Consider the following 27,333-nt stretch of genomic DNA (forward strand, 5'->3'; position numbering starts at 1 on the left):
TTAAGACATTTAAGAGATAAAGCAATAAAAACAAACTCAACAAAAGTTCACAGTTCTCATTCCTCATATTTATATTAAATGTTTGTCCGTATTATGCTAGTTTGTGAACAAACAAACAACAACAGCAAAAAATTATATATATATATATATATATATATATATATATATATATATATATATATATATATATATGCTACTAACAAGCCAAACATTTTTAATACCAGATAACAAATACGATCTCGGATGACTGCATTAGCTAAGCTAATCGATTTGTTAGCATTAAGCTAGCTCATATTAATAGTTTAATTTGGTAATGTTAACCATAATACATAATATAATACTTAATACTTAAACTTAATCTAATAATTAATCTGACTTTATAGGCCTATTTAAATTGAAATTTGCTGGCAAATGAATTTGTACAGCGTTAATTGGAGAAGAAAGGCGGGTATTATGTTCGAATCAAGTGTTCTCAATATTTCTACATGTGAAGGCAAAATAAATCAATGTGAATTATTTAATCAAACAATATTCATTCGTCATTTTTGAACTATTAAAAAAGAACCGTACCCTGCTGAAAAAAGAACAGCGTATGCTGGTTAGGTATGTTTTGACGCTGGGATGCTGGTTTATGCTGGTCTTTTGCTGGTTTATGCTGGTCCTTTTGCTGGTTTATGCTGGTCCTTTGCCAGCACATTATCAGCATAAACCAGCAAAGGACCAGCATAAACCAGCAAAGGAACAGCTTAAACCAGCAAAGGACCAGCATAAACCATTAAAGAACCAGCTTAAACCAGCTTCCCAGCGACAAAACGTATACCTAACCAGCATATGCTGTTTTTTTTCAACAGGATATACGCACCCAAACCCTACCGCCCCCCGTTAGCATCGAACAGAAATCATAAACCTTTTATATAGACTTCAAATTTCTGTGATTTTTTTTTCCTTTTTTATTTCAATTGAAAATAAGTATCATAGTTTTGTAGCTAGCCTTTCGCTTAATCTGAACCTGCGCCGAAAGCTACATTTATGCACAACATCACTCAGGGATCCGCCCAAGAATCACCAGTACCTTTAAAAGGAGTGCAGTGCACCTCCCTTCACCGCGGTTAACATGAGCAGAGCTTCATACTGACAGCGGCTCTCGAGGGTGAATACTTGATTAAACTGCAGAGCCTCTAATAGAACCGGTACATATTGATTTCCTTTTTAATATAAGGATGAAGGTATTGCTTACATGAATTTCTTAGGTCTGTGCACTTCCCCCGAATTCCGCTGATCCCATTTCATCTCAAGGCATTGCCTTTTAATTTATAGATCTCAGGTGTTGTGCAGCATTGGATTATTCTACCAAGTGGTGAGAGGATTGATAATTGATATTTTTAAACACCGATACACTTTCTTCCTTTAACCGGACGCTACATCTTAGTTCTCGGACATCTCAAACGAAAGAAAGCGTCGGTTCTGCTAATTCAAGGCTGGTGGAATAGGTTCTCGACAGTACAATGCTGCTAAGTTTGTATACTCTGATGACATTTGTATGGGGACTACCCGGCTTTTCTGCCTCGTACGTGCCCTGTGAGCCGTGTGATCAGAAGGCGATGTCCATGTGTCCTCCGGTGCGGATGGGGTGTCAGGTGGTGAAGGAGCCCGGCTGCGGATGCTGCTTGACCTGCGCACTGACCGAGGGGCAGGCGTGTGGAGTCTACACGGGCACTTGTGGACAGGGACTGCGCTGCTTGCCTCGGAACGGGGAGGAAAAGCCGCTGCACGCTCTGCTTTACGGCAAAGGAGTTTGCATGAACGAGAAACTACACAAACCACTGCCTAGAGGTAATTTGTATTGACATGCAATAGGTCAAATCTATCTATCTATCTATCTATCTATCTATCTATCTATCTATCTATCTATCTAGGTCAGGATATCCATAGCAGAAAATACTGTAGAATAAATTTTATCTGGATGAGTTTTTACATTTATTGAATACAGAATTGGTATTCAAATCAAATTCCTTTTCAGCAATCCCCCACCCACACACCCAAAGATCTATCTCTCTGTCATTCTCTTTATCACACTCTTTCACAGGCGTTAGCCTCCCCTGTCTTTTTTTTTTAGCTCCATAAAAATCAGCTATTAACTCAGCTGTCAGCACTCTTAAAACTGTGATTATGCGATCTCATCACATTTACTGAAAACAGCTGCTGCAGCTATTTCACTCTGAATCTTCATCTTGCAAGTCGTTAAAAATTTAGACCAGAATGGGAGGCTTGAGAATGGTTAAATACAACTTTAAGTCCCCCCCCCCCCACCACCACCACCAAAAAATAAATAAATAAATAATAATAATAAAAAAGTTTATGTTTACATAAATGAGTTAATACTGCTTAGATGGGACTCTATGCTGCCTCTAACTTCTGTGTAAAGATGCAATGCTTTTAAAAGTATGTTACTATTCTGAACAATTGTCTCTGGCCAAAAAGCAGTCATAGATGTGTCTCATCACTAAAAGGACAATGCAAGTTTTGAGGGCACAAATTGGTAAAACATGGTCGCAATTTTCTAAAATGTTAAAAATAAATAAGATGCGGTTGCAATTTAACTAATTTGACTTAACAGATTAATAAAGCATTTACTAATACTATATTAATAAGTTGTGGGAATGATTTCTAAATACGTGGCCACAATAACTTTTTTCCCCTGCATGTCATTTGCGAGGCTCTGTATTAAACATTTTGTGTAAATACACTCATTTGTTGCCACCTTTGTACTATAACAATGATATTTTAGTAATAAAAGGTGTTAACAGTATGTAACAGAAGACATTTAGAAGACAAATCAGGGAGAAAGAATGAGCACACCACCTCTCCCAGGGCTGCACAGATCTCAGATTAGCATGCATTCCCAGAACAATACCCCTAGATTAGGAGACTTGGAAGTGCACTTGTCACATCGCGAAAATAAAATGTAATATCCCTCAAATAAAAGATCAACAGATTAGGAAAGAAGCGGAAGCACAATGTTGATTTATTCAATGATTTCTAAGCTTTGCTGAGGTCTTTCTCTGAATTGTCAGTGATGTCATCGCAAATGGCTTGAGAGATTTGCTCATATATTGTGACCCTGGCTGCTTAGCTTTTCCACAGAAAGGATGAGGAAAGGGTCAAGCCTGCATGAGAGAGAGGAAGAGGAGCCGGTGGTTGAGTTCAAACTGTTGACCGCTTTTGGCAGGCTTGATTTGATTCTATGACAAGTGAAAATGTAACTTCCAAAACTTCCATTAGAGGTTTTTACAAACTGCGATTCAGAAATACCTGCCTTTTATGTTTTTCAATTACTTTTCTATAGTTTCTATAATAAGTTAATGGTTGTATTGTGAGGAAGGCACGTTAAATGAAATATGCTTGAAGTTATTTTCGCTAATAAAGTTTTCATTATGAGATGACATCTCGAGAAAGCCAACAGCTAAAAAACCACCAGAAATCTGTTGATCTGTCTCTTCTCAAGAGTATTGGCTCGCTCTCAGATGCTAAATATTAGTCTTGCTAACCTTTTTTTATAAGCAGTATTTCAATAAACTGAGCAGCAACATTCTCAGTGTGTGCTGTAAGACCAGTGCAGGGAGATAAAAGTCTTTCTTGTGGATAGATAATGGCAAAGTGACTGTACTTGAACTTGACTGAACTTGAAGCATACCAGTCCATTGTGGCCTTAAATTTATGGTCTTGATAGTTTTGTGATTGATGTACAGGCATCTTGACAATGCAAACGACCCTGGTGTATGTTACATGGATCTCAGTTAAACCATTGCATTCGACTATTGTCCTCTTCTCAGATCGTGAGTCACATGAAGACACCCATGTTACAGAGGATCTTCTTCCCCAGGCCAAAGTTCCATTATTCCAACGAGACCATATTAACAGCAAGAAGGCTCAGGCCATGCGAAAGGATCAGAAGAGACAGGAGGCTAAACTCAGGATCAGGGGGAATTCTGAATCCCCGCTCTTCGGAAAGGACAAACATCAGCCTGACATTGTAAGTTTGTTCATCAACATTCATCTGATGTTAGTGAAAAATGTTTTCATGCTGTTTCTGTTTTTTAAATGTTTATTTTAATGCCCAACACCTTTTCCAGACTGTTCTGTTAATGGTATGTCTGCTAACTGCAGGGTCCATGCCGAAGAAAAATGGATGGAATTATCCAGAGGATGAAGGACAACTCAAGAATCATGGCTCTTTCGCTGTACCTGCCTAACTGTGATAAGAAAGGCTTCTTCAAGCGCAAACAGGTTAGTTCTGCACTTCAGCATGTTTATAGAGGTCAGCTACTGACAGGCTTAGTTGTCGGAAAGTTTTCTTTTCTATAAACACATGGCTTTTGGCTGAGGGCAGGTTCAAGTTACATTGCTTACTTTGTGATGTCCATTTTTGGTTTTATGTCACAGTGTAAACCCTCCAGGGGGCGCAAGCGAGGCATCTGCTGGTGTGTAAACAAGCATGGAATTCAGATGCCAGGCACTGACTTTAATGGAGGCAACATCCAGTGCAAAGATCTTGAAAGCAACAGCAGCAACGAATGAGACAACGCAAATTTGGGAGTGTAACAATGACATTGTACACTTACTTTCATCTACCATATTATGTGATTTGCCAATCATTTCTAATCTTAAGAAGTCTGACCTCTATTTTTGGAAAATCCATATTATATAAAAAACAGCCTCTTTTAAAGCTAAGCAGAGGATATGCTCAATACATGCAAAGGTTTTTGAATCCTGCAGTTACTGAATTTTCCTCTTTGATCTTGACATGTCATTAAGGTTGGTGGGATGTATCAAGTATCATTTGGGAAATGTAGTAGAGTCATGAACTAGTTTCCACTATATCTTATCATGGACATCTTAAAATGTTTTATCAGCTTAAAGGAACAATTTACAAAAAATTTAAAATTCAGTCATTATTTACCCATCCTGATGTTGTTGTTTTTTTTACCTATATGACACTCCTTCTGTGGAACACAAAATAAGATTTTGTCCATGCAATTTAAGTCAGTTGGGTCTAAAACATTGGATCTTTTGTGTATTCTTTTGTCTTCCACAAAAAACGCATATAATTTTGGAATGACAAAGGTGAGTGAATGATGGCAGAATTTGCATTTTGTGTGAACTATTCCCATATATTAATATGACTATTTCATATGGCTTTGCTTTTGTCCATGGCACAGCATTTATTCACTGAATAGTACTTGTATAGTCTTCACACACTCTGTTTAGCAGTTTTGTACCACCATTTCCAAAGGATTCAGCACATTAGTTTATTGTCTTGGCACATTGTTTTGCCAGCCTGAATGATATAAGGAAATTTATATTCTAATAACCACTGTTTAAGTGCACTGTAAAAACAAACAAACAAAAGCCCTATGAAAAACAAACAAAACAAAGCACAACCTTTCAATAAGCTTAGATAAATATATTAACATGCAGTTTTTATAAATCACTACTGAATAAGAAAAACTCAACATTTGAATGCACAGTGGTGAAAAACAACCAGCCACTTTTCTATTTTTTCAAACTTTAACAGATCAGGGTCCTTGGGTTCTTATGGAAATATCAGTGCCTTTTTCTACTCAAATATTTGAATACTGATTTACATCAAAGGCATCAAAGGGGCCAAAGAAAGGAAAACACAAACACTCAAAATGCTGACCTTTAGTTTGCAGGAGTGTAGATTCAAAAAAGCAAATTCAGTGTTCTTAAAAAGTAGGCAAATTGAGATTATTTGCATTATGAAAATGCCATAGTAGTACAGTAACAAAGGTACTATTAGATGTTGGCCCACAGACTTGAATTTGCTGCTACCACATTTTCCACCTGGTATCAAAAATATGCTCTTCATGCTTATGAGATTATTTGCATTGCATGTGTACGTAACTTACGTATCAGATCAAAGCCTGACAACAGTTCAGAATTGTTGCCTGTTTGCAGAATTGTAGAAAGCCCTCTGTCATCATCACCTGTAAACCAGATTGACTCAGTTTTATTTTAGCCATAATCCTCAAAGTTGTGAGATTTCTAAATGACAATATTCTTCTTGTTACTGTTGAGTAACATGGAAATGATTCTGAATGATACCACTCCATGTGGGCAAAAATACAAAGCAGAGCAGTTTGACAAGTTTAGTATAGATTCTTATTCTACTTAATTTAATAGCTTATTTAAGATGTGCCCAAGAAAAATAAAACACACATCAGGACTAAGGAAAAAATCAACCAATCAAGTAATATATATATATATATATATATATATAATCAAATTCTTTGTATTCTTTGTATCTAAATACCTGTGTGCAAATATTTATTTGCCAAGTAATTTATGTACTCTTATTTTTGTCTCTTTTGTAAAGACAAAACATTTATTTAAAAAATATATTAATATAAAGATATTCAGATATAATAATAGAAACTTTTTATTTTGTCTGTGTACTGTGCTTTATCAGATACAGTTTGAGAAGAGCATAGACACAGGAGTAATTTCAAATATTTATTTGGTGCATCACTATTTACATTTGCAGCATGTTTATATATATAGATTCTAGTTAAATGTATTTGTTCTGCCTTCATGAATGATTTGAAGACACCTATGACTTTTGTCACTTGAAAAAACAAAAAAAACAAACAAATAAACAAACAAAAAAACCCTGCAAATAATACCTTGAAATACTTCTTTATTTGTGTACATGTAAAACATTGGGTCCAAAATACCATGTGACAATGACACCTAACAGCAATGTTGAACTGTGTATAAAATTGACACAAAGTAAATCACAATGCTAAGTTAAAATAGTTAGTGAACGGCTCTATTAAATCTATTTAACACATCTTCATTGACTTGTTATGCAGTTTTATAATAATTATGTTTGCTCTTCCTTTGTGTGACCACCAGATGTCAGTATGTTATATGCATTTGAAAAAAGAAGATCAACTGCATTAGGACAAACTATGTAGCATACATCAAAAGTTTTTCAAGCCAAACGATGTTAAGATTTTATAAGCAGCCCTATATAATTATATCTGTAAATCTTTTAAGGTAAGGCACTAGCTCACCGATTTACTGTACAATGTAGTGCTTCACTGTTTGTCAAAAGGAATACTGTCCTATCCAATAGAAAACATTACTATAGCATTTCCTGCACAATATGAGAAGGGGCAACCTATAAAAGAAGTGTATTGAAACAAATAGCACCAGTAACATAATGAGAGAAATACAATGTATACATACAAAGTATGTGAAAGTGTTAAAGGTAAGTTTGCAATCCTACAATCCTAGTTATTTTCCTACAGAAAAGTAGTAGTATAAGCCTGCTAATCTCAGTCCTTTGGTCATATGTCATCACTTAGCTTGGGCTGAATGAATAATATCAGTTATATCAGTACTTTAACTGTAACAATACTGTTTCAAACCATCTCAAATCTACAAGCGCAAAAATGTATAAACACAAGGTATATTGGTAGTTTGTTTAGAGAGTGTAAAACTTTGACTCTTTTAGAGGTAAGAGTCAGTGGGGGCAAGGGTCTGGGTTTGTAGGCTTGAAGGTTAAGATGGGAAGGGATAGGAAGGTTTAGGACATTGTTAGTTTTGAGGGTCCACAGAGGGATCCATGTCCTCAAGGTACTGGCTGCAGTTGGGATCACCCCTTATCATTGGAGAGGTGGGGATGGGTCTTCCTGTGTGTGGATTCACGCACCAGCACTCACCACGATGTCCATTCACTGACATCTTACACTGAAACACACACAATAGTCAAATGAGCTTTTAGAACTAAATTTAGTGTTTAAAATTTAATTGACACATTTGTGGCCATATACTCTAATGGTTACCACAAACACATTTTTAGAAATACTTTTCTTTTAAAAAGCACTTACAATGGACGTGAATAGGGAATACTGAAATTAATGAAGATGTGCAACATCCTATTGTTTACATCAAAGTAAACAATATGAATATAAACATGATTTTAGTGTGATTTTGATTGATTTGTTGTTGTTGTTTTTTTCATGATTTTTGAATTAAAAAAGCTTACTTGCTCTGTGTGAAATAATATCAATTTAGAAATTTGACAACAGAATGCATTAACCCTAAAGCCTTAAAATGTCTGTTAAAAAATAAAACAAATTAAAGGTATTTTAATAAAGGTTTTGACAGGATAATTTAAGTGCATTATAAGCTTTTCAACATCTCTACTTGTGAATTCTTTAAAAAGGATTGGCACAATTCTTTTCCATGTTAAGTGGAATAAAATACCATAGATTTTTCCCTTTTCCCTTATTTTTTTGCAATAAATATTGGGTCACAAATTAATTTTAACTTATATTGAATTTGAACTTGCATAGAATAATCCATTAAAGCATTTATTTGTTTGTATTCCTGTGAAGTTAAGAGTAAAACATGGCATTAGTGGTGCCAAGATCACGGGTTTGATTCCCATAGAATGCATGAGCTGATAAGATGCCTTGAATGCACTGTAATTCACTTTGTATAAATGTTTCTGGTAAATGCATACATTTCAATGATTTCTTTGGATAAGCAGGATAAGTTCTCCACATAAAATGCAACAATTTTGGTGCAACATCACTTAAGGTGGGTCAGAAGCTTTAAGATTCCTCAGACTAAAACAATAAATAAAGGATCGAGAGAGAGAGAGAGAGAGAGAGAGAGAGAGAGAGAGAGCGAGATTAAGAAAATAGAGATGAGATGAGAAGGAGAAGGGGAGAAATGAGAGGGATGAACTGTCACTGGAGTGAAGTAAGCAGAGCTAGGTTGACAAGATTAAATAAAACAGCTAGATAAATAAGCTGCTCCTGATTTGATTGTAGGATCATTAAATTGCCATGAATATAAAAGTTACATTTCTTTCTTTCTTTCTTTCTTTCTTTCTTTCTTTCTTTCTTTCTTTCTTTCTTTCTTTCTTTCTTTCTTTCTAATCTCTGGCTTTGCAAGGTTATAGTAAATAATCCATTATGATAAATTAATTTTAAAAGGGTACAAATATTCCACATAGTCTCAATTAATATCAGGTGTTAAAAGCTGCCTGTTTTATTTAAAGCTGCAGTCCATAAGTTTTGCCTTTTTGTCGCCATCTCTGTTTGAAAACCTGCTATTGTAGCTGTGTGCGGAATTATCTTCCTTGCGTGGGTTGTACTCTGGCATGGCTCCAGCGTGGATGAATCTAATGTTTTGAGTAGTATGTGTGGCAGTCAGTCACCGCACCAGAGTGGATATTTACTGTACTTCGCAATCACAGATTTGGAATATATGACCCAAATAAGAATTTTCAACAGGAATTATAATCTGAACAAGTAAGTAACAATCTTGCCATGTTTGTTCTGACCAACTGAGGAAAAAAGCATTACAGTACAATGTGCTACCAATGATGATTTAATCGAAAGATCAGTTAGCTCATATGACATCAAACCATGCAAATTATTATTATTGTTATACTTTATTTTCAAATTATGAATTTTAACAACATCAGCATTGCCTATAGTGTGTATCAACATGCAGATTTCAGTTTCTGCACAGTCTAATCTCAAATTGTAATACCATTCGAATTTGATATTAAGAAATTCTTTTAACCCAGAAAGCAAATTATGCTCCCTTCTAACTGCTTGTCTTTAAAATACATATCTTGTGTTATCCCAGGCTATCTGTAATCAGAAGCACATTTAAAACTGGAATATAATTTAATTTCATTCACATGTTTCATAAACACATAGCGCATTCTGGATTACAAGCCGCCATAAAATTGATAAATTTTATTATTTCAGCTGCTGTGAGAAAAAGCTATAAACGATCCGCCACCTGCAGGATCCTCACACACGATAGCTTAGTAGCCGGACAACTTCTTTATGTTTACAGACGTGACGTAATGACGCAGCGCCATGCTCAAATTTCCTGCGAAAACCTACCCGTACCACTCAAATTAGAAAACATTCTTATAAACTAGCCAATGCGAATCGAGCTAAAGTAAGGCTATAGTTTTGAACACTGGCTGGTTATGTACTTGATTAAATATTGATTTTGGATAATTTGTTTTACCAAGAAAAAGTTATGGACTGCAGCTTTAATATTAAAGAATTACCACAGTTCTTATTAAAATAGGATGGATTTATATGGATTGTAGGAAGTCACCCTGCGAAATCTGTAAATGATCCAAAAAGTATATAATATCTACCCAGATATGGCAAATCTACAAAAAAGTCTGTTGCTTTGAACGTCTTGCTGCTGAATAGGGAATTAAATACCTGTTTCAGGTTGTATTGACCCCTCTTGTCACAGTTGGGTATGTGCATGGAATAAAGGTCCTCCAGGGGGCCCCTGTTATCTCTGAAGGGTAGTTTTGCAATCCTTTCCAGGACCTGGTCAAGCTCCTGCTGACATTGGCTCTAAAATATATAAATAAATGTGTTTGTATTTTTAAATGGTGGTCAGATTGGTATATCCGTAACACTGTCATATTTAACATTCATTTCTCAAGTTAAAATCAAATCGACTCCCAAATGGCTTTTCTGATTTAATTATTTAATGACATGTGACATGTAAAATGAGCTATTCTCATTCACTAAATTTGTAATGCATACAAAACATTAAAATCTTACTAATGCATTTGTGGGTTTATTTAAGGAAATAGGACCTGAAAATAAATGTTGTGTGTACTGAGCCTGAAAAAAAAAAATGTTTTGCACGTAACTGTGCATTTGAAGTCTACACACTGAACATATTTGATCACTGTATTGTGGTCAGGCCCTTAACCGTAATAAATAAGCTCCGGAGACAATTATTAATCATAAGTGAATTGGAACATGTTTTCTCTAGGTTTGGAACAGCTATGGCAGATTCAGACTTTACATACAGCTTATAACATTAGAATGCAATGAGTAAAAAATATACACTGTAGACAAATATAAACTTATCTCTGCACTTCCAAGTGAGCAATTCCACACAAAGATACTCAAAACACATCAGAGAGAAGATCAAAACAACTTTATAGATTTTATTTATGATTTTATTTATGATCACCTACCTGTTTGGCATGCGGTGCTTTAGGGTCCTCAACTTTATTATACTTCATCTTGGTCTTCAGCTGCTGACGGTGTTGAAGGACAGCACTCTCCTTCCATGGACTGTCTTTGGTGGGCTTCCTTATGGGAGGAACCTCAGTCAAACCAATGTCCAAAGAGTCCTGTACCTCACCTGATGATAGGACACAAAGATTTTTACAAGTTAAAATTTGTCAAAAAGTGATCTTAATATTCTTACCTTTTATGACTGATTAGTAGAGGTATAACAGGGTATTTATACATATTTATTTCCTTTAACCTTTATATCTAAAATCCATATTGGTCTACAAAAAAATATTTCAGCAGCCATGCCACTAGTATTAATAGTTTTCACATGATGACACACTCTTGAAGAAAAGCAAATGTTTTTTGATGTTAATAATTTTTCACATCAAGTGTTTTAGAATGTCCTGCTGTTTTTAGTGTTTGAAATAATGTGACAGGTACTGTATATGGATCACTAGGGCCCAAAAGTTGCAGTTTTTTCACATACCTTTGTTTTTCTTCTTTTGAGAGGTGAACTAAATATTTATGGCTCAAAATGTAAAATTGATAGGTCAGTGTTGCAGTTCTATGAATGATTCATGGTCATTTTTATTTTATTTTTTTTTCATTGTGAGAACAAACTTTCACCCCAGTGCTATCCACAGCTGGAGCTACTTTTCTCTGTGCATGGCAGGATTGGAAAAATGGCACCAAAATGAACAAAATACCACCCAAGTTCTAGAAAAGAGGGCAAAACAACAACAACAAAAACACTAAAATTATTATGGCTGCTACAATTAAAGTGAGACCTTTAAAGGGGTCATATGATGTTGCTAAAAAGAATATTATTTTGTGTATTTGGTGTAATGAAATTTGTTTATGAGGTTTAAGGTTCAAAAAACACATTATTTTTCACATACTTGTTACAGGATTGTTTCTCCTCTATGCCCCAGTTTTCTGAGATGCGTCATTTTTTACAAAGCTCATCGTTTTGAAAACCGAGGTGTGCTCTGATTGGCCAGCTACCCAGTGCGTTGTGATTGGCTGAATGCCAAAAGCGTGTGTCAATAATATTACGCCCCTCACCATACTGTGATGCGTGTCCCGGTCAGAACACTGGCGCTACAAGACAAAAACAATAAAACCCATTACAAACGAGCCATTTGTTGCATCCAGTAGGGACATAATATTTTGCATGTCTCTTTTTGTTAACACACCTAATTCAGATAATCAGCTCGTTAGAAGTGAGCTCCGTGCATTAATTGTGTTCCCATTGACATGGTCCCTACACAGTGTTCATTGCTCCCTACTTCCTGAGCAGGGGAAATCTGTTGAAGTTACCTCACTTCGGAACATTCATTCATGGATTTGCGCTGTGCAACGTCTTCACACACGGACAAGTGTGACATTATGTGTGACATTATATACCTCTGTAAATAAATACAATTTTTAATTCACGTCTCACACACTTCAATGCACTTTGAATGGAACATATACGTTTGCTTTGAACTGGAATCATGGTGGAATAACCTGTGATGTCCACTTCGCAGGGTACTTACGTTCAAATAGAACAAACGTCTGAAGCCATAAGAGAAACATACAAAATGTGTAGAGCAGGGGGGCGTGAGGACTGGAATTAAGAACCGCTACTCTACACTGCTCAGAACTCGCATTTGATTCATCAGTGGCAAATTCTTTAAATATGTAAATGTACTTACAGAATGTGAGTCAGAACAGCCGGCACTGTAGTCTTTTCTCTCAGGATCAAGAAACAGTCCTCCACAAAATGTCCTGCACACACTCGAATATTTGGGTTTAACTGTTCTGGAACAGTGTTGTAAATACAACTTAACCACTGATTTCTAATGTCCTCTTTTGGAAGGCCAAACAAAGTAGTTTCGCTTTCACAATGAAACAGTGTCTCCACAACATTGCAGCGGCAGCGGCAACAGCGAGAATCAAAGGTTACGCCTTCTTTCTTTGCCTGGACATTTGTGCGGCATTATGCAAATCTTCCCACATTGTGACGTAGATGTGGTGGAGTGTTTAAACAAGGCATTTTAGGAGGGCATGGATGAGTCTTAACTTTTATAAAGAATATCTCTTTGGATTTAAGACTTTAGTTTTTGCAACTTTACAGATCTTCTTTATGCACCAAGAGCTTGTAACACTCCAAAAAGAAAGGAAATCTTGAAATAGCTTCATATGACCCCTTTAAATCACTCACCCTCCATTGAAGATTTAATTTTATGTGTATTATTGCAGCGTTGAGCATTCTAACCAATCACACACATTTCTGTTATGTGTATAATTGCAATGGCCATTGGCCACTGGTCACCAGTGACGAAAAAATCAGTTCAGTGTGCATGCTCATTGCAATTCCTTTTTTAATAAATTAATTTGTAATAATTTAAAATTGATTTATACTTTATACATTATTTAGGCTATTTAATCTATAAGATATTACGCAATTGTTCTGCATTGATCTGTAAATTGCTACACTGTTCCACCTTTACAGTGTAAAGATGACCTTTGTTGTGTCAGGATCATGGACCTGTTTTGTTGTGTTTTGCTCCTGTTTCTGTTCCTGTGTTCCCTTATTTGGTCATGTTCCTGTCCTCGTTTAGTTTAATTAGTCATTCAGTGCACCTGTTTTTTTAATTATCCCTAGCATTTTAGTTTTTGTCTGTGCATTTCTTCTCTGTCGGGTCTGCTTGTTGTGTATGTGTGTTTGCTCCAGCGCCCTTTGTGTGGATTTCCCCTGTGTTCCTTGGATTAAAGACTGTTCACGTTTCCTCGTGTCTCTTATGCATGCTCCTTCCAACAGCGTACCGTGACAGAAGACCCAACCAAGAACCGCTACCTCCGTGTGTTTACCCTCCGTTTTTGTTTCCTGTTTTCTCTCAGTGTTTTTGTTTCCATTGTGTTTCCCCTCATGAATGCCTCCTTCGCCCCAGAATATGTCCTAGATCCAAGAGTGGGCTCTGATCCCTGAGGGCATCCCTGAGAGCCCAGAGGCTCACAAATGCCCACCTGCCCACACCTGCCTCCTCCACTGCCCCTCTACTCACCCTCAGCCCATCATCTATATGGTGCGAGCTTTGCGGGTCTGCCATCCTCCTGCCAGTGGCTCCACCACGGCTCCTAGCTCTCTCACCTCCACCGTAACCCATCTATCCACCAGCTCAACTTTGGCTCCCTCATACCTTCGACTCCACCTTGGTCAGGCCTCGACCCGCCATCGGCACAGGAATCTGCTCCTCCAGCTGCACCTTGTCACTCTGTCCCACCGACTCAACTGGGCTCCTTCCTCCCACCAGCTCCTTGGTCCTCAGTTGCTCCGGCCGCGGATCTCCGGATCTCCACTCCGGATCCTCAGCATTCCCTTGCCCCCCCCCCCACCCCCTGTTTTGTTGTGTTTTGCCCTGATCCTGTGTTGCCTAATTTGGTCACGTTACTGTCCTCATTTAGTTTAATTAGTCGTTCAGTGTATCTGTTTTTGTTAATTATCCCTAGCATTTACGTTCTGGTCTGTGCATTTCTCCTCTGTTGGGTCTACTCGTTGTGTATGTGTGTTTGCTCCAGTGCCCTTTGTGTGGATTTTCCCTGTGGTCCTTGGATTAAAGACTATTTACGCTTCCTCGTGCCTCCTGCGTGCTCCTTCCAACAGCGTACCGTGACATGTTGATGCTGAACATTTTTTATTGCTAGCAGTCTATAGTATTGTGATTGATTGAAGTAAATGGTCACATTTCAGTATTCAACATAAAGACGATATGTTATAATTACAAAAAAGCAATTATAAAAATTGTGCATAGGGCAAATGGACTGGAAAATAAATTCCCTGGGGGGAAATTCTGGCCCTTAATGGAAAAGTTGCTTTCGGACCCTGGTGTGTTGTTGTTGTTTTAATTCAACTAAACATAACAGGCCTAGCTCAACACTATTACTTCAAGAGCACTTATTTGTGTCTCTTAATCATAATGTGCTATATTTTGTGGAAATATTCACTTAATTTTGTAAATGTGCATGAGGTTTCACATTTCTGAATAATTTATATATTTATATTGAGAATTATACTGACTCAGATTGCTCTCTCTTCATCTAGTAACTCCATGGAAACAGCCTTGGGTGACACTTTTGAACTGGTCTTTATAATGTTTTGCAGAACAGTTGAGTCTGGACTGTTAACTTATTAAAAATTATGCCAGATAAATGAATGTCAGACAAACATATGGTGCGCAGTAATTTTTAAATCGTGATTTATTCCTTACACAATCACCTTACTAAAAGTATTAAAAGTGTTTAAACAGTCAGAGTTTAAAGCTTCTTAGACATCTGGGAGGTGTTTCAGCATTCATGAAAAAGAAATCTGAACTAAGGCACAAAATGCATGGTTAAAATTTAGCATACCACAGCAATAAAAAGTGAGACTGAACAGCAGGTAATAACAAAAACACTCTTAATTTTCCACTTGTCAACACTTCTTAAGAGCTTGCTGCTTAACCTCAGTGGTGATCTCTTTGAAGCTATATCCCGGCAGGTTATACAGAAGTGGAATGAAATCAGGTGTACAGTATGCAAGATACTGGCTTTTCCATTCCAGAGGTGAAGCATTCCTGACAAACTTCAGACATAGCCTGTTTTGGCATAAAGGAGAATAATCCCACCAAGCAAAGTGGCACTAGAGTCCCACACACTGTGTCCCTTCTTGTCTAAACACCGACGATTAGTGTGCAGAGCTTGTGTGTCTGGATGACATAGCAATATTACAGTTTTTAAAATATAAAGTAACACTTCATGATAAGGTTGGTTAATATTATTTAAAAAAGAACTGACAATGAATAATACTTAGTAAACATTTACTAAAATGTTTTTAAAATCAAATTTTTTACATTATTAAAAGTGAATAAAGGCTATTACATATTGTTCATTGTTAGTTTGTTAGCTAGTGCAGTAACTTATGAGACATTATTGTAAAGTGAAATATGTTTTTTTTTGTTGTTGTTGTTGTTGTTTTGTTTTTTAACTCAACTTGAACCACCTTCTGTTTGAGCCATGCCTAGAAATCATGGACCATAATGTTTGTGTCACACTGCTTAAATGTTCAAATCTTAGGACATACCAAGAACAACTTTAATCAAGCCCAGAATCTATGTTCAAAAGTCTTATCTTTATATTTTCTGTGTATTTGTATACAAAAGCCACCCTTTATAAGCTGCAGTGGACTTTTCGGATGTCTCCACAAGTTCCCCAAGTACTATCATTCCATGGAAAGTGGAAGGAACTGTTTTAATCTGCAGACGTTTTCCAAATCCTTCAGGAAATAAATGGGGGGGATTGTTAAGGTTGTTAAGTTGTTTCCATTACCTTTACATCTACCATGAGAATATAACTGCATGGATGCTCAAAATGCATGCTGGTTTGAATGGGTAAAGAACTTACAGTGCTGGAAGGGATGCCAATATGCTGGCGTAGGGTCATGCCAACAAGCTTAATCACTACCATCTTATCTGGCATTATCCAATGCAAACTCTACCCTGGAACTCTGGCATGGTAGTCAGCACTGATGTTACATGGGAACTATACGCTCCTTGCCTTAGTAAAAAATCTGTAATCTGTTTGGGATCAAAAATCTCTTTTCTACTGTCCACTGAAAGGATGGCAGAACTACAAGATACAGATCTGTTACACTGGTTCAACACTAATTTAATATCCTATGCTCTTTATAAGGATATATTTTTTCTTTCCCAGTGGAAGAAGAGCAGATAAATATATATCAATTGTTTTTAAGTCCTCATCAGTAAGCAGATCGGACAAGTTTATGACACAAAAGAATCCTCAATTGACAATTTAAATAATTATCAGGATTGCTATTGCAAGCTGATGACAAGCCCTGAACCTGTCAGAACCTGTGCCATGCTACAAGAGAACTCGGACATATTCTAAAATGATATATAATAATAGATTTGATAATATAATGAATCTTATCCTGTGCTAACCAACATTATTATAGTTTTGCATTTTCAAATGAGTTGTCTTTGTATTCTTAGTTTTATTTTTAGATTTCAGGCAGCTTTGATTTAAGTATCGGTTTTGTTTTTAGCTTTAGTAATTATACTTTAGTAATTAACAGCACACTTCCTAAACCTTTATATTTAAGCAAACTGTTTAGTACACTTATAATTTTATAATTTACATTTAGTACAGCAAGTAGAAACACTTGAATATTTGTATAGTTTACTTAGATTTAGTATACCGTTTGCATAATAATGGTATAAGATTTCCTTTCATATGCTGTGTTGCCTTTTTCCCTTTTCAGCGCAATCATGGAATTAACTAAGTGATGAACTTGGGGTCATGAGAAAAATTTAAAGTTTTCATTTTTGGCAAATCTCAAAGAAAAAAAACAAAAGATTTTCTTATGTTTTTCATTCAAACGTCAGATCTTTGGAAACACAATGTCAAAGTCTGCTATTTTTCAGTTTGAGAGCTAGTTGCACAGGCCTAATTTTCGATGGGACTCTTCTTTTCCACATATTTAGTCATGAATAATTTGTGCCCTTTTTAAGGTAATTGCTTTCAACAATTAGGTTTGTGGGATTTTTTCCTTTAATTTTAACACCACAAATCATACAAATGGTTATGATAATGCATTTGCTTTTCCATTTTCATAATTAAACTCAAAATAGTCCCACACAGGGCTGTGAGGTTTCCAAACAGCCATCTTCCATGTCTCTGTCTTCATTATCAGTATCAGCTAACTTCACATGCACCACAACGCCACATCACCATCTGAAGCATTTCAATATAGTTCCAATGACTAACATTAGTTTATATATATATATACATATATATATATATATATATATATATATATATATATATAATTATGGTAACACTTTATTTTACATTGCTCTTGTTACACGTTACATGTACTTACTATAGCAATAACTGTAATAATAATATGTGTAACTAACCCTAAGTAAGTACATGTTGTCAATAATATTACTCAGTAGTGAAATGTATAATTACAATGTAACAAGGACACCTTAAAATAAATTATAACCACAAATACATTATAAAAAGCAAAAGTTTTATCTGTTAATATTATTTAACAGACCTAAGCTAACAATGAACAGTTGTATTTGTATTACCTAACATTAATACTAACAAATATATAGCATAGCGTAAGTTCTGGCAGGTCACGTTAGTCAAGCTCACAACAGCTGACTCTCAGCTGATCCCATCTACCTATAGTAATACGACACCTATCTAAGCATTCATATATAAGGTCTTTCAGGATTTTCGCATTGCTCAATATCTAATTACCCTCCTCCATCCCCAACTCCTCATCTATCAGTCAGGATTCAGCCTTCTGATTCTCCTTTGAATCAGACTATTCTAAAATGTGTACATAACATTATTGAACTTTAACAATATCTGCAATACATGTATGTTGGTTATGTTCTCCCAGAGTTCTTGCCCAGAACAAAACCATACTGCCAATCCAAATTGTATGCTAATTGTCAATCATCTTTGACGTTAGTGGTCCTGACAGAAGTTCTTAGTTAATAAACTATTGTCACAATTACATTACATTTAGTTGGTCTTAATTTGATTTTCATGGACTTTTAGTTTGCTCTTCATTGATTCCTGTTTTCCTTTGTTCCATTTTCCTGCCAGTCCTCAGTTCCTATGAAAATGCATTACACCTGTTAGTTATCACTGTTTATTTAATTTCCTCTTGTGTTTCAGTTCATGGTCTGATATTGTACTACCCAGTCCGGTTCTTCTGGTCGTAAAGACCATGCAGCCGCATTGGTTAGAGACAAGGGTTATCTGAGGATCACTGTCAGAAATGTTCTGTCAGACCAGCCCCCGGTAGACCTAGTATATCATTCGGGGCTCCTGAAGAGGATAAGATGTCAATCACAGCATCAGAGGAAGGGTGTGGGTTACGACCAATCCTGCATATTCCAGTCCTGAATCATTCACTTCACAAACTTCCATTCAAGAGTGCATTCTTTTGTGCATTCAGCACAGGGATTGGTTTGCATCAATAGACCTGATCGTACTTTCCTGTCTCGATTCTGCCTCCACACCAGCCGTTTCTTTGGTTTGCTTTTGAGGGTCGGGCAGATCAGCAAAGGGTCCTCCCCTTCGGGCTGTCCCTGTCTCCCCACATCTTCACGAAATGTGCTTCACTATGGGAATGTCCGACAGGCCATCCGAGTCCTTGACTAACTTGATGACTGACTTATTACATCCTAGTTTTACATTGCATTCCAGGGGTGGGGCGGATTTTGTGGTCGGGGGATAGAACTCTGTACTCTTTGCCCTTTCACAGGCTGTGATAGACAATATCTCCCAGGCTATCCTGATCATCAGGATCCTGAGAGGCACAAGGAGATTAAATACCCCCAGGTCACGCCTCATGCTCTCTTGGGATCTCTCTCAGGGGTCCTTGCAGAAATACAGAGAGCCCCCTTTGAGACGCATGACTCAGTTGAGCTCAAGTTCCTGTCATTTAAGACTATGCTTCTGGTCAAGCTCACATCCATCAAGAGGGTCATTTTTGGTAAACAAATTATGCCTTAAGTTTGGGCCCCCTGACTCTCACGTTACCCTGAGACTCCAGCCTGGTTATGTGCCCAAAGTTTTTACTACTCCCTTTTGGGACCAGGTGGTGAACCTGCAAGTGCTACCCCTCCAGGAAGCAGATCCATCCCTTGTGTTGCTGTGTCCCATTTATGTAGAACAAACCCAGGGCTTTAGACGCTCTGACCAGTTCTTTGTCTGCTTTGGAGGTTAGCAGAAGGGAAAGGCTATCTCCCAAAAGAGGTTTGCACACTGGCTAGTGGATGCCATCACCTTAGCGTACCAGTCACAAGGAGAGCCGTGCCGCCTGGTGGTGAGAGCTCACTCTACTTGAAGCGTTGCCTCCTCCTGGGTGTGGATGCACGGGACCTCTTCAGAGCTGCAGGCTGGGAGACACCTATAATCTCTATGTGGAGCCGCCATGTGTTGGGTATGAATAGCTAATTTGTGTGTGTGTGTGTGTGTGTGGGGGGGGTTCTTTAGTAAGCCCTTTATAGTTGATTTGTAATCTGGTATTGTGTAGGTTACAGATTGAGGTGCTTATTTTCTGCCACGATTGGCTGTCAGCACCTGTGTCATCAATTTGCATAACTCAGTTCTCGTTGTGGAGCTTTCCATCAGAACCCTTAACTTCAGTGTTGACGTAACTTTGAACGTGACTGACTGACTGAATGGCAATGTCTTGTTTATGTTATGTAACCCTTATTCCCTGAAGAAGGGAATGAAGAAGTTACATCCCTCGTGCCACAACCCTAAACAGCGCTGAATGCCAGGATGCTTCTCAGCACAAACCTGAATGAGTGGATGCACGCCGCCATCTTATATACACGTATGTAAGGGGAGTGGCTTGGCATGCAAATTTCACTCGTCAATAGTCATTGGCTGTTTCTCGTAATGCTCAGAGGTGACTGGGGCTCTAAAGTGAGACCCCTTATGTCAGTGTTAACGTAACATCTTCATTCCCTCCTTCAGGGAATGAGGGTTACATAAAATAACTGAAACATTATGTTGATCTCTCATCTATGGATTACCTGCATTTGATTTGTTTTGTTAAAATGAATACTTTGTTATTAGCACCCTTTCTAAATGTTCCAACTATATAATATTTATATACTTTTTTGTTTTCTTTTTATTTATTATATGATTTCAAAAATTATCTGATGGGTAAGTACTTAAAGGGGTCATATGATCTGATTTAAATTTTTCCTTTCTCTTTGGAGTGTTACAAGCTCTTGTTGCATAAAGAAGATCTGTAAAGTTGCAAAGACTAAAGTCTCAAATACCAAGAAGATATTCTTTCTAAAAGTTAAGAGTCAACCACTCCCACTGAAAACGGCTCATTCTAACACACCCCCATGTCTACATCACGATGTGGGAAGATTTGCATAACACCACCCAAATGTTCATGCAAAGAAAGTAGGCGTAACTTTTATTCTTGCTGTTGCTGCTGCCGCCATGTTGTGGAGTCGCTGTGTGTTTCGTTATGAAAGTGAAACTACTTTGTTAGGCCTTCCGAAAGAGGACACAACTAGAAATCAGTGGTTAAGTTGTATTTGCAACACTGTTCCAGAACAGTTCAACCCAAATATTCAGATGTGTGCTGCGGATTTCATAGAGGAGGAGGACTGTTTCCTGAACCAGGAGCTTACAATGCATCTGTGGCACAAAGGCTGTTTCTATAAAGTTGGGCAGTTCTAACTTTGCAAGGACAGTCTGGCGCTTCTGACTCACGGCCTGTAAGTGAGTTTTTTATATTTAAATAATTTGCCAATGATGATTCAAACATAAGTTTTGAGCAGTGTAGAGTAGGCTTGTTGTTTCTCTGATCACAAATGCAGACATGGTTTTATGTTTACGCAGGGTAATACACAACGCAACGCGTAAAAAGACAGTATAAGTCATTATAATCAGTAATTATGTCCCCACTGGATGCAACAAAGCCTTGTTTGTAATGGGTTGTATTGGTTTTTCTCTCTAGTCTAGTGATGTCCGGATCGCGAACGAATCATTCTATTTAACCGGATCTTCTCAGTGAACCGGTCGAACCAGTTCACCAAATTGAACTGAATTGTTTGAAACGGTTTGCGTCTCCAGTATGCACTAATCCACAATCCATTCAGCCAATCACAACGCACTGGATAGTTGGCCAATCAGAGCACACCTTGCCTTTTTAGAACGATGAGCTTTGTAAAAATCGATGCGTTTCAGAAAGGCAGGGCATAGAGGAGAAACAATAATGTAGATTATATGGAAAATAATGTGTTTTTTGAACTTTAAACCACATAAACACATTGCATTACACCAAATACATCAAATAATGTTCTTTTTAGCAACGTCATATGACCCCTATAATGATTTAACAAATACATTTTTGAACTGGAGTGTTGTCTTTTAACAACTTTTGCTGTCATTTGTTTTTATTTATCTATTTGTTTAGTTATTTATTTATTTTTATTGACTATTTATTTTATTCCGGTTATTTTATTTCCATTATTTTATGATAAATTAAGATTATAGTATTTCAGTTTTAATTTCAGTTTTATTTTTAGAAAAAAAAACCTGATGTTAACATCACCTCTAACTAAACAAATAACATTGTATTGAGTTCCAATCTTTTTCACAAAGAATCCCTCCAAATTAAATTGCATCTACTGTATATTTCACTGAACACTTACAGAGTAACCATACACATAAGATATCAAGAGCAACGATTAGAGACAATGAGGTTTGCTTTACAGCACGCAGGCAAGACAGTACAAGCTTGACTAAAAGGTGTTAAGTGACTAACAAGGTTTACTAAATAACCATAATTCTGGCCTTGGGGAAACATCCTTAACCCTAGACCAACATGTATGAACTATAACTATACCATAAAAACTCCTGAAAAAAAAAAAAAACACAACCTCCGCAGATTCCAAAGAGGACCTTAGACCATTGCTTGCTCCCACCCCGAACGTGCTCGCCTCAACATTTCTCACATTGTTTGTGTTATCTCCAAGCTGCTGCGGGGAGGTAGAGAGTTTATTCTGGACACAGACACAGTAAGATTCTTGGCATTTGAGTTGCTGAGTCGCCCTAGGGGGGGATGGCAGCCATACCCACTCTTGCAGAAAACTGGGGGATTAGTTTGCACTATTTTAGTCCAATGGGTACCGCTTCCCCAGCCCTGTAGGTATAGCTTATAAGCAGTCCGTTTATTTTTGAGTCCATCTTCCATGTGCTGAGGGCTTTGTGAGGCCTATTTTTTCGGGTCATTGCAAATGGGAAGGGGGTCACCAACCATTTCCCTCTTAGTGAAGATGAGACCAACATATGAGGACCTACTTGCTCTGTGCTGTTAGCACACTCAGTACTTTCCATTATGTCTTATTATCTATTATAACTTATTTTGCAATGTGGAAGTAATTTATTTTCTTTGAATGTCTGAAACATCTGATTATTTAGCCACTATAGGTAAATAACTAGAATGAATAATAAAGTGCAGTAAAAGGTAAAACTGTTTGTGCAACACAACAGTCTGTTTATGATATGTGCCTTCAAGTTAAAAATAAGATGGATATCGTGTCTGGAATCTCCTTATAAATCTTCCATGAGTTGAGTAATTCTGAGTAATTCTCCAACCATCCATGTATCCATCCATCAATTTTCTAATGTTCAGGGTCATGGGGATGCTGGAGTCTATCACATAGTTTTGGTTGTATATGATCAAGATCAAGGATGATCTTGTTTAATAGTTATAGTATATTTAATTTATTTTAGTTTTCATGCCTTGTAAATTTATGGTTTGTTTAAAAAGAAAATTATTATCAACAACAACAAACTTTGCATATCATTCTCATCTAATGATATTTTCAAGTATGTATATGCGTTCTAAACTGCCTTTGCCCCTTCCAATATCATAATGAGATGAACACCCCAGTATCAATTATTTACAATGTTTTTAAAGTTGTTATATTTTCTCTTGAATTTCTGTCATCTAATAAAGAATCACTAAACTGATGAACCTCTCTCAGTTCCTAAATACTGCTAAAATTTATTAAAATGGTTTTATACCTGTACTTTAGGAGATTAGAATTCACATATATGGTATTTCATAATCTTTCATAAATCCTTAAACAATTAGAAATAGTTCAATTTGAATATTTATTATGTGGAATGGAATATTCTTTTTTTTTCAGATATACCTCTTTTCATATTTAATATTTTCTAAACTTTAGTTATTCAGTAATTATTTATTTTATTCTCTTTTTTTGTGAAAATCAAGAAATATTTAGTAAAAGGAGAAAAGATGGAGTAGTTAGCCTACAGAGAACCTTCTAAACTAGAAAAAAAAGAGGATGAAAAGTAGGATAAGGACTCCCTGAAGTCCAAAAACACAAATAGAGCAATGACAGACCAACTGCATGCTCCCAATAACCCTTCAGACTGTTAAGATTTCAAATGCCACCTAATATAAAATTGCTTAACAGGTCAAAATGTACTTCAGTAGCATTTCAGTTGTGTCACAACAATGTTAAGTGAGGTTGTCTGGTGTTAAACAGCTACGTTCGTCATTCACAGGAAGTGTACTGTATGTTTTTCTGTCTTTCACCAGAGAACATGCCCTCTGTCACAACAGGATTTGGAGAACACTTGTGTAGAGTAGAGCTTCAAAGAACCAAGATCAAATATTCACTGTGAATGTTCAAGATTTTAAACAAAAACAATGGATTCCTACGGACCTATTCACACTGGGCACAAATATTTGCCCACAGACAGACCAAAGTTGTTTGTTTTTAAGGAGACCTTTTGGTCACGTTTACCAAGAGAGTGCTGCTGTCCAATCCAGCATATTGATGCCACTAAAGTTATTTTGACAACACCAGCACAGGACATGAAGAACCCTGCAGTTCACGAATACGTTGTACTATAGATATAAATCATGCCTGTTTTGAAAGTCTACTAATAATGTGCATAAATATAAAGACTGTAGGCAGATATTATAGTAGCATATTGCTACAACAGTGCTCTCTTTTCAATCTCACTCAAAAAAGGGGTTAAAGTATATATATATATATATATATATATATATATATATATATATATATATATATATATATATATATATATATATATATATATTGTGATTGAGGTAATGAGAAACTGTCACATATTTTGACACACACACTAAAAATATTATATATGATGTTTTTGTTTTGTTCAAGATGAATAAATCCATGGTTTTAGTAACTGTCAAACAGGTGAAAGAAGAACAAATCATTCATACAGTATTTTCTACTTATAATGCTAAAATGATACATTTAAACATTATAAAGTTATAAAGCTACTACACCACAAATCGACCTTAGTCATGGTAGATGGCGTACTGAATTTTACATGGATGAAAAAAGGCTGTGAAGGATATTACAGACTTAAATGGCACTAACTGAACTGTATGTCCAACATTACATGCATTTTTTAAAACTCATAACTTTTAGCTAATTGTTTTTTTTTTTTTTTTTATAGTAGCATCTAAACACATATTCACCTGATGTTTTGCAATCCAATTCAACCCAATTATTTTGCAAATGATTCCAAACTTTGCAATCCAATCCATTCACACTAATACCTAATAATAAATATATTTAGGAACTTGGCCATTGTAGTCTAAGAACTTATTTTCTGTTTAGAGGCACTTGAAAAAGCACTCCGTCTGGCTTCATCATCAATATTCATGATCAAAACTGCTAAATTTTTAAAAACCATGGAGCCAAAAACAGACTACTCAACTGAACTGTACCTACTCTGTAGGTACTTCTATTAGATGACCAAACACCAAAAGTGCTAAGTGCTGAAGCTTTCTTTTGTAATAATAATAATAATAATAATTGTTGTTGTTGTTATTATTATTATTATTATTATTATTATTATTTTCTTTCCTAAAAGTGTTTGAGAAACCATAAATCACAGAGACCTGCTGATGCCAAATCTCACTAACTATTCAGGTAGCCTATAGGCTACATAGTATAGCCTAGATCTATCCAACACTAGGGGGGGCTAGAATAATGAAATATAGGCTACGCACTCCTAACTAAGTCGATTCACAGACCTAAACATTCATGGGATTCAAACATAGGATTCATAATCCCATTAACATTAGCCTATTTACTTGTGTAATTGCATAATAACTGAATATGTAATAGCTTAAGTGATCAATTATTAAGACAATGTACTTTTTTTTTAATTACTTTTGGCGTACTACCGTAACTAACCTTTTTACTGGACCCATCTGGCTACCCAATTAAAATTTCCTTTAGGCGCCACTGTTTGTTCTTGGTCGAAACCCGTCCTCCAGTTCTACTTGTTCAGACCCATCTTCTCTCACAGACACACACGCGCGCACACACACACCATGATAAATTTACTGCAGGAAAGGGTCAAAGCGCAAAATCCGTCTTGCTATCACTGTTGCATTCCATTTACTCCCTATAGTTATCCAGAAAACGCTTTCTTTTTCTTTGACTTTTTCCTTTTTTCACCTTATGTTCACTTTCAGAGAGATACAACATTTATTCTTTGGAATGCTATACAACAGGTGCCTATTTACAGGCTGTTAAAATATTATTTAGGCTAGAATATGTAGTTTAGGCGGATATCGACGGATATCGAGCTCCAACCAAGTAATCAAGTCTGTAATCGATGACTGCTGATAAGTTGTTACTGTACTAAAATATCGGCAAAACATGGAATAGAAAATTTTTGTGAAAAGATACTTTTTTCATTAATTTTGTATTTTGTTAAGGATTGTGTTTTGTTTTTTATTATATATGTTATTTTTAATTTTTCATACGATGTGTTATTAAAATAAATCTAAGGAAATGCTTTCTGTGTCTATTAGGCTACATAATAATATGTGAATAAAAACAATCAAATACCAAACACCTTCATAAGCCTATTAGTTCCAAGAAATCATCAGATTTTTCTGTCATTATATTTTAACAGGAAGAAGCAAATTATGCAAATCCCATATTTAAAGCTCTGTAACTTTATATAGTAGCCTATGTTACTACAAAAAATCACGACTTAAATCACTTATAAACCCTTTAAATCACTTACCGCTGACTTCACGAGGCTCTGCGCTTCCAGTGGGCTCAGTGTCCACTTTACGTCCACATCTCCCGAGCCCTTGAACCAGCTGCTCCAGGGGCAACTCCGAATCCGGCTTGGGATAACACCGCAGACCACTGGCGCATCTCGGTGTATAAACGCCGCACAGCTCGCCCTCTTGCCGGGCACATACTGGACAGCAGCCGCAGCCAGGCTCGCGAACAATCTCCGCGCACGTCTCCGTCAGCATCGGGCAAGCCGCCTGGCGCTCCGCAGTGCAGCTCGGACAACGGAACACCATTTCGGTGCGAGCGGCGCCGGGAAAAGTCACCAGTGCCAACAGCAAGCTGCAACTCCCGTAGAACAGCATCGTGTCCACGATGTAGAAACTCTGCGAATCGGAGCAACTTCTGCAGGTAAGAAGGAAAGGTAAAAAGTGTGCGCGGACAGGTGAAGGCTAACTGGGGCTGCTGAGGGCTCCTATCAGTGTACATATGCCGCTGACATCATAGGAGATGACAGGCGGGCTGCAGCTTTGTCAAACAAATCC

At 36.8% G+C, this 27,333-nt stretch overlaps 2 protein-coding genes across 2 annotated transcripts; one reads left to right on the forward strand and one right to left on the reverse strand.

The window, feature by feature from the left end:
* The first annotated feature begins 1,080 nt into the window (after positions 1-1,080).
* On the forward strand, positions 1,081-6,218 carry igfbp5a (insulin-like growth factor binding protein 5a). Its single transcript, XM_019070536.2, has 4 exons — positions 1,081-1,833; positions 3,834-4,033; positions 4,168-4,287; positions 4,444-6,218. The coding sequence occupies exons 1-4, from the start codon at positions 1,506-1,508 to the stop codon at positions 4,576-4,578; spliced, it is 783 nt and encodes a 260-aa protein (XP_018926081.1). The 5' UTR covers positions 1,081-1,505; the 3' UTR covers positions 4,579-6,218.
* A 483-nt stretch (positions 6,219-6,701) lies between these two features.
* Positions 6,702-27,324, reverse strand: igfbp2a (insulin-like growth factor binding protein 2a). Its single transcript, XM_042725737.1, has 4 exons — positions 26,793-27,324; positions 11,075-11,244; positions 10,296-10,436; positions 6,702-7,776 (listed from the first exon to the last, which is right to left on the reverse strand). The coding sequence occupies exons 1-4, from the start codon at positions 27,151-27,153 to the stop codon at positions 7,624-7,626; spliced, it is 825 nt and encodes a 274-aa protein (XP_042581671.1). The 5' UTR covers positions 27,154-27,324; the 3' UTR covers positions 6,702-7,623.
* Between the last annotated feature and the right edge of the window lie 9 nt (positions 27,325-27,333).

This window comes from Cyprinus carpio, chromosome B6 (assembly GCF_018340385.1).
Source record: "Cyprinus carpio isolate SPL01 chromosome B6, ASM1834038v1, whole genome shotgun sequence".
In the NCBI taxonomy this organism is placed as follows: domain Eukaryota; kingdom Metazoa; phylum Chordata; class Actinopteri; order Cypriniformes; family Cyprinidae; genus Cyprinus; species Cyprinus carpio.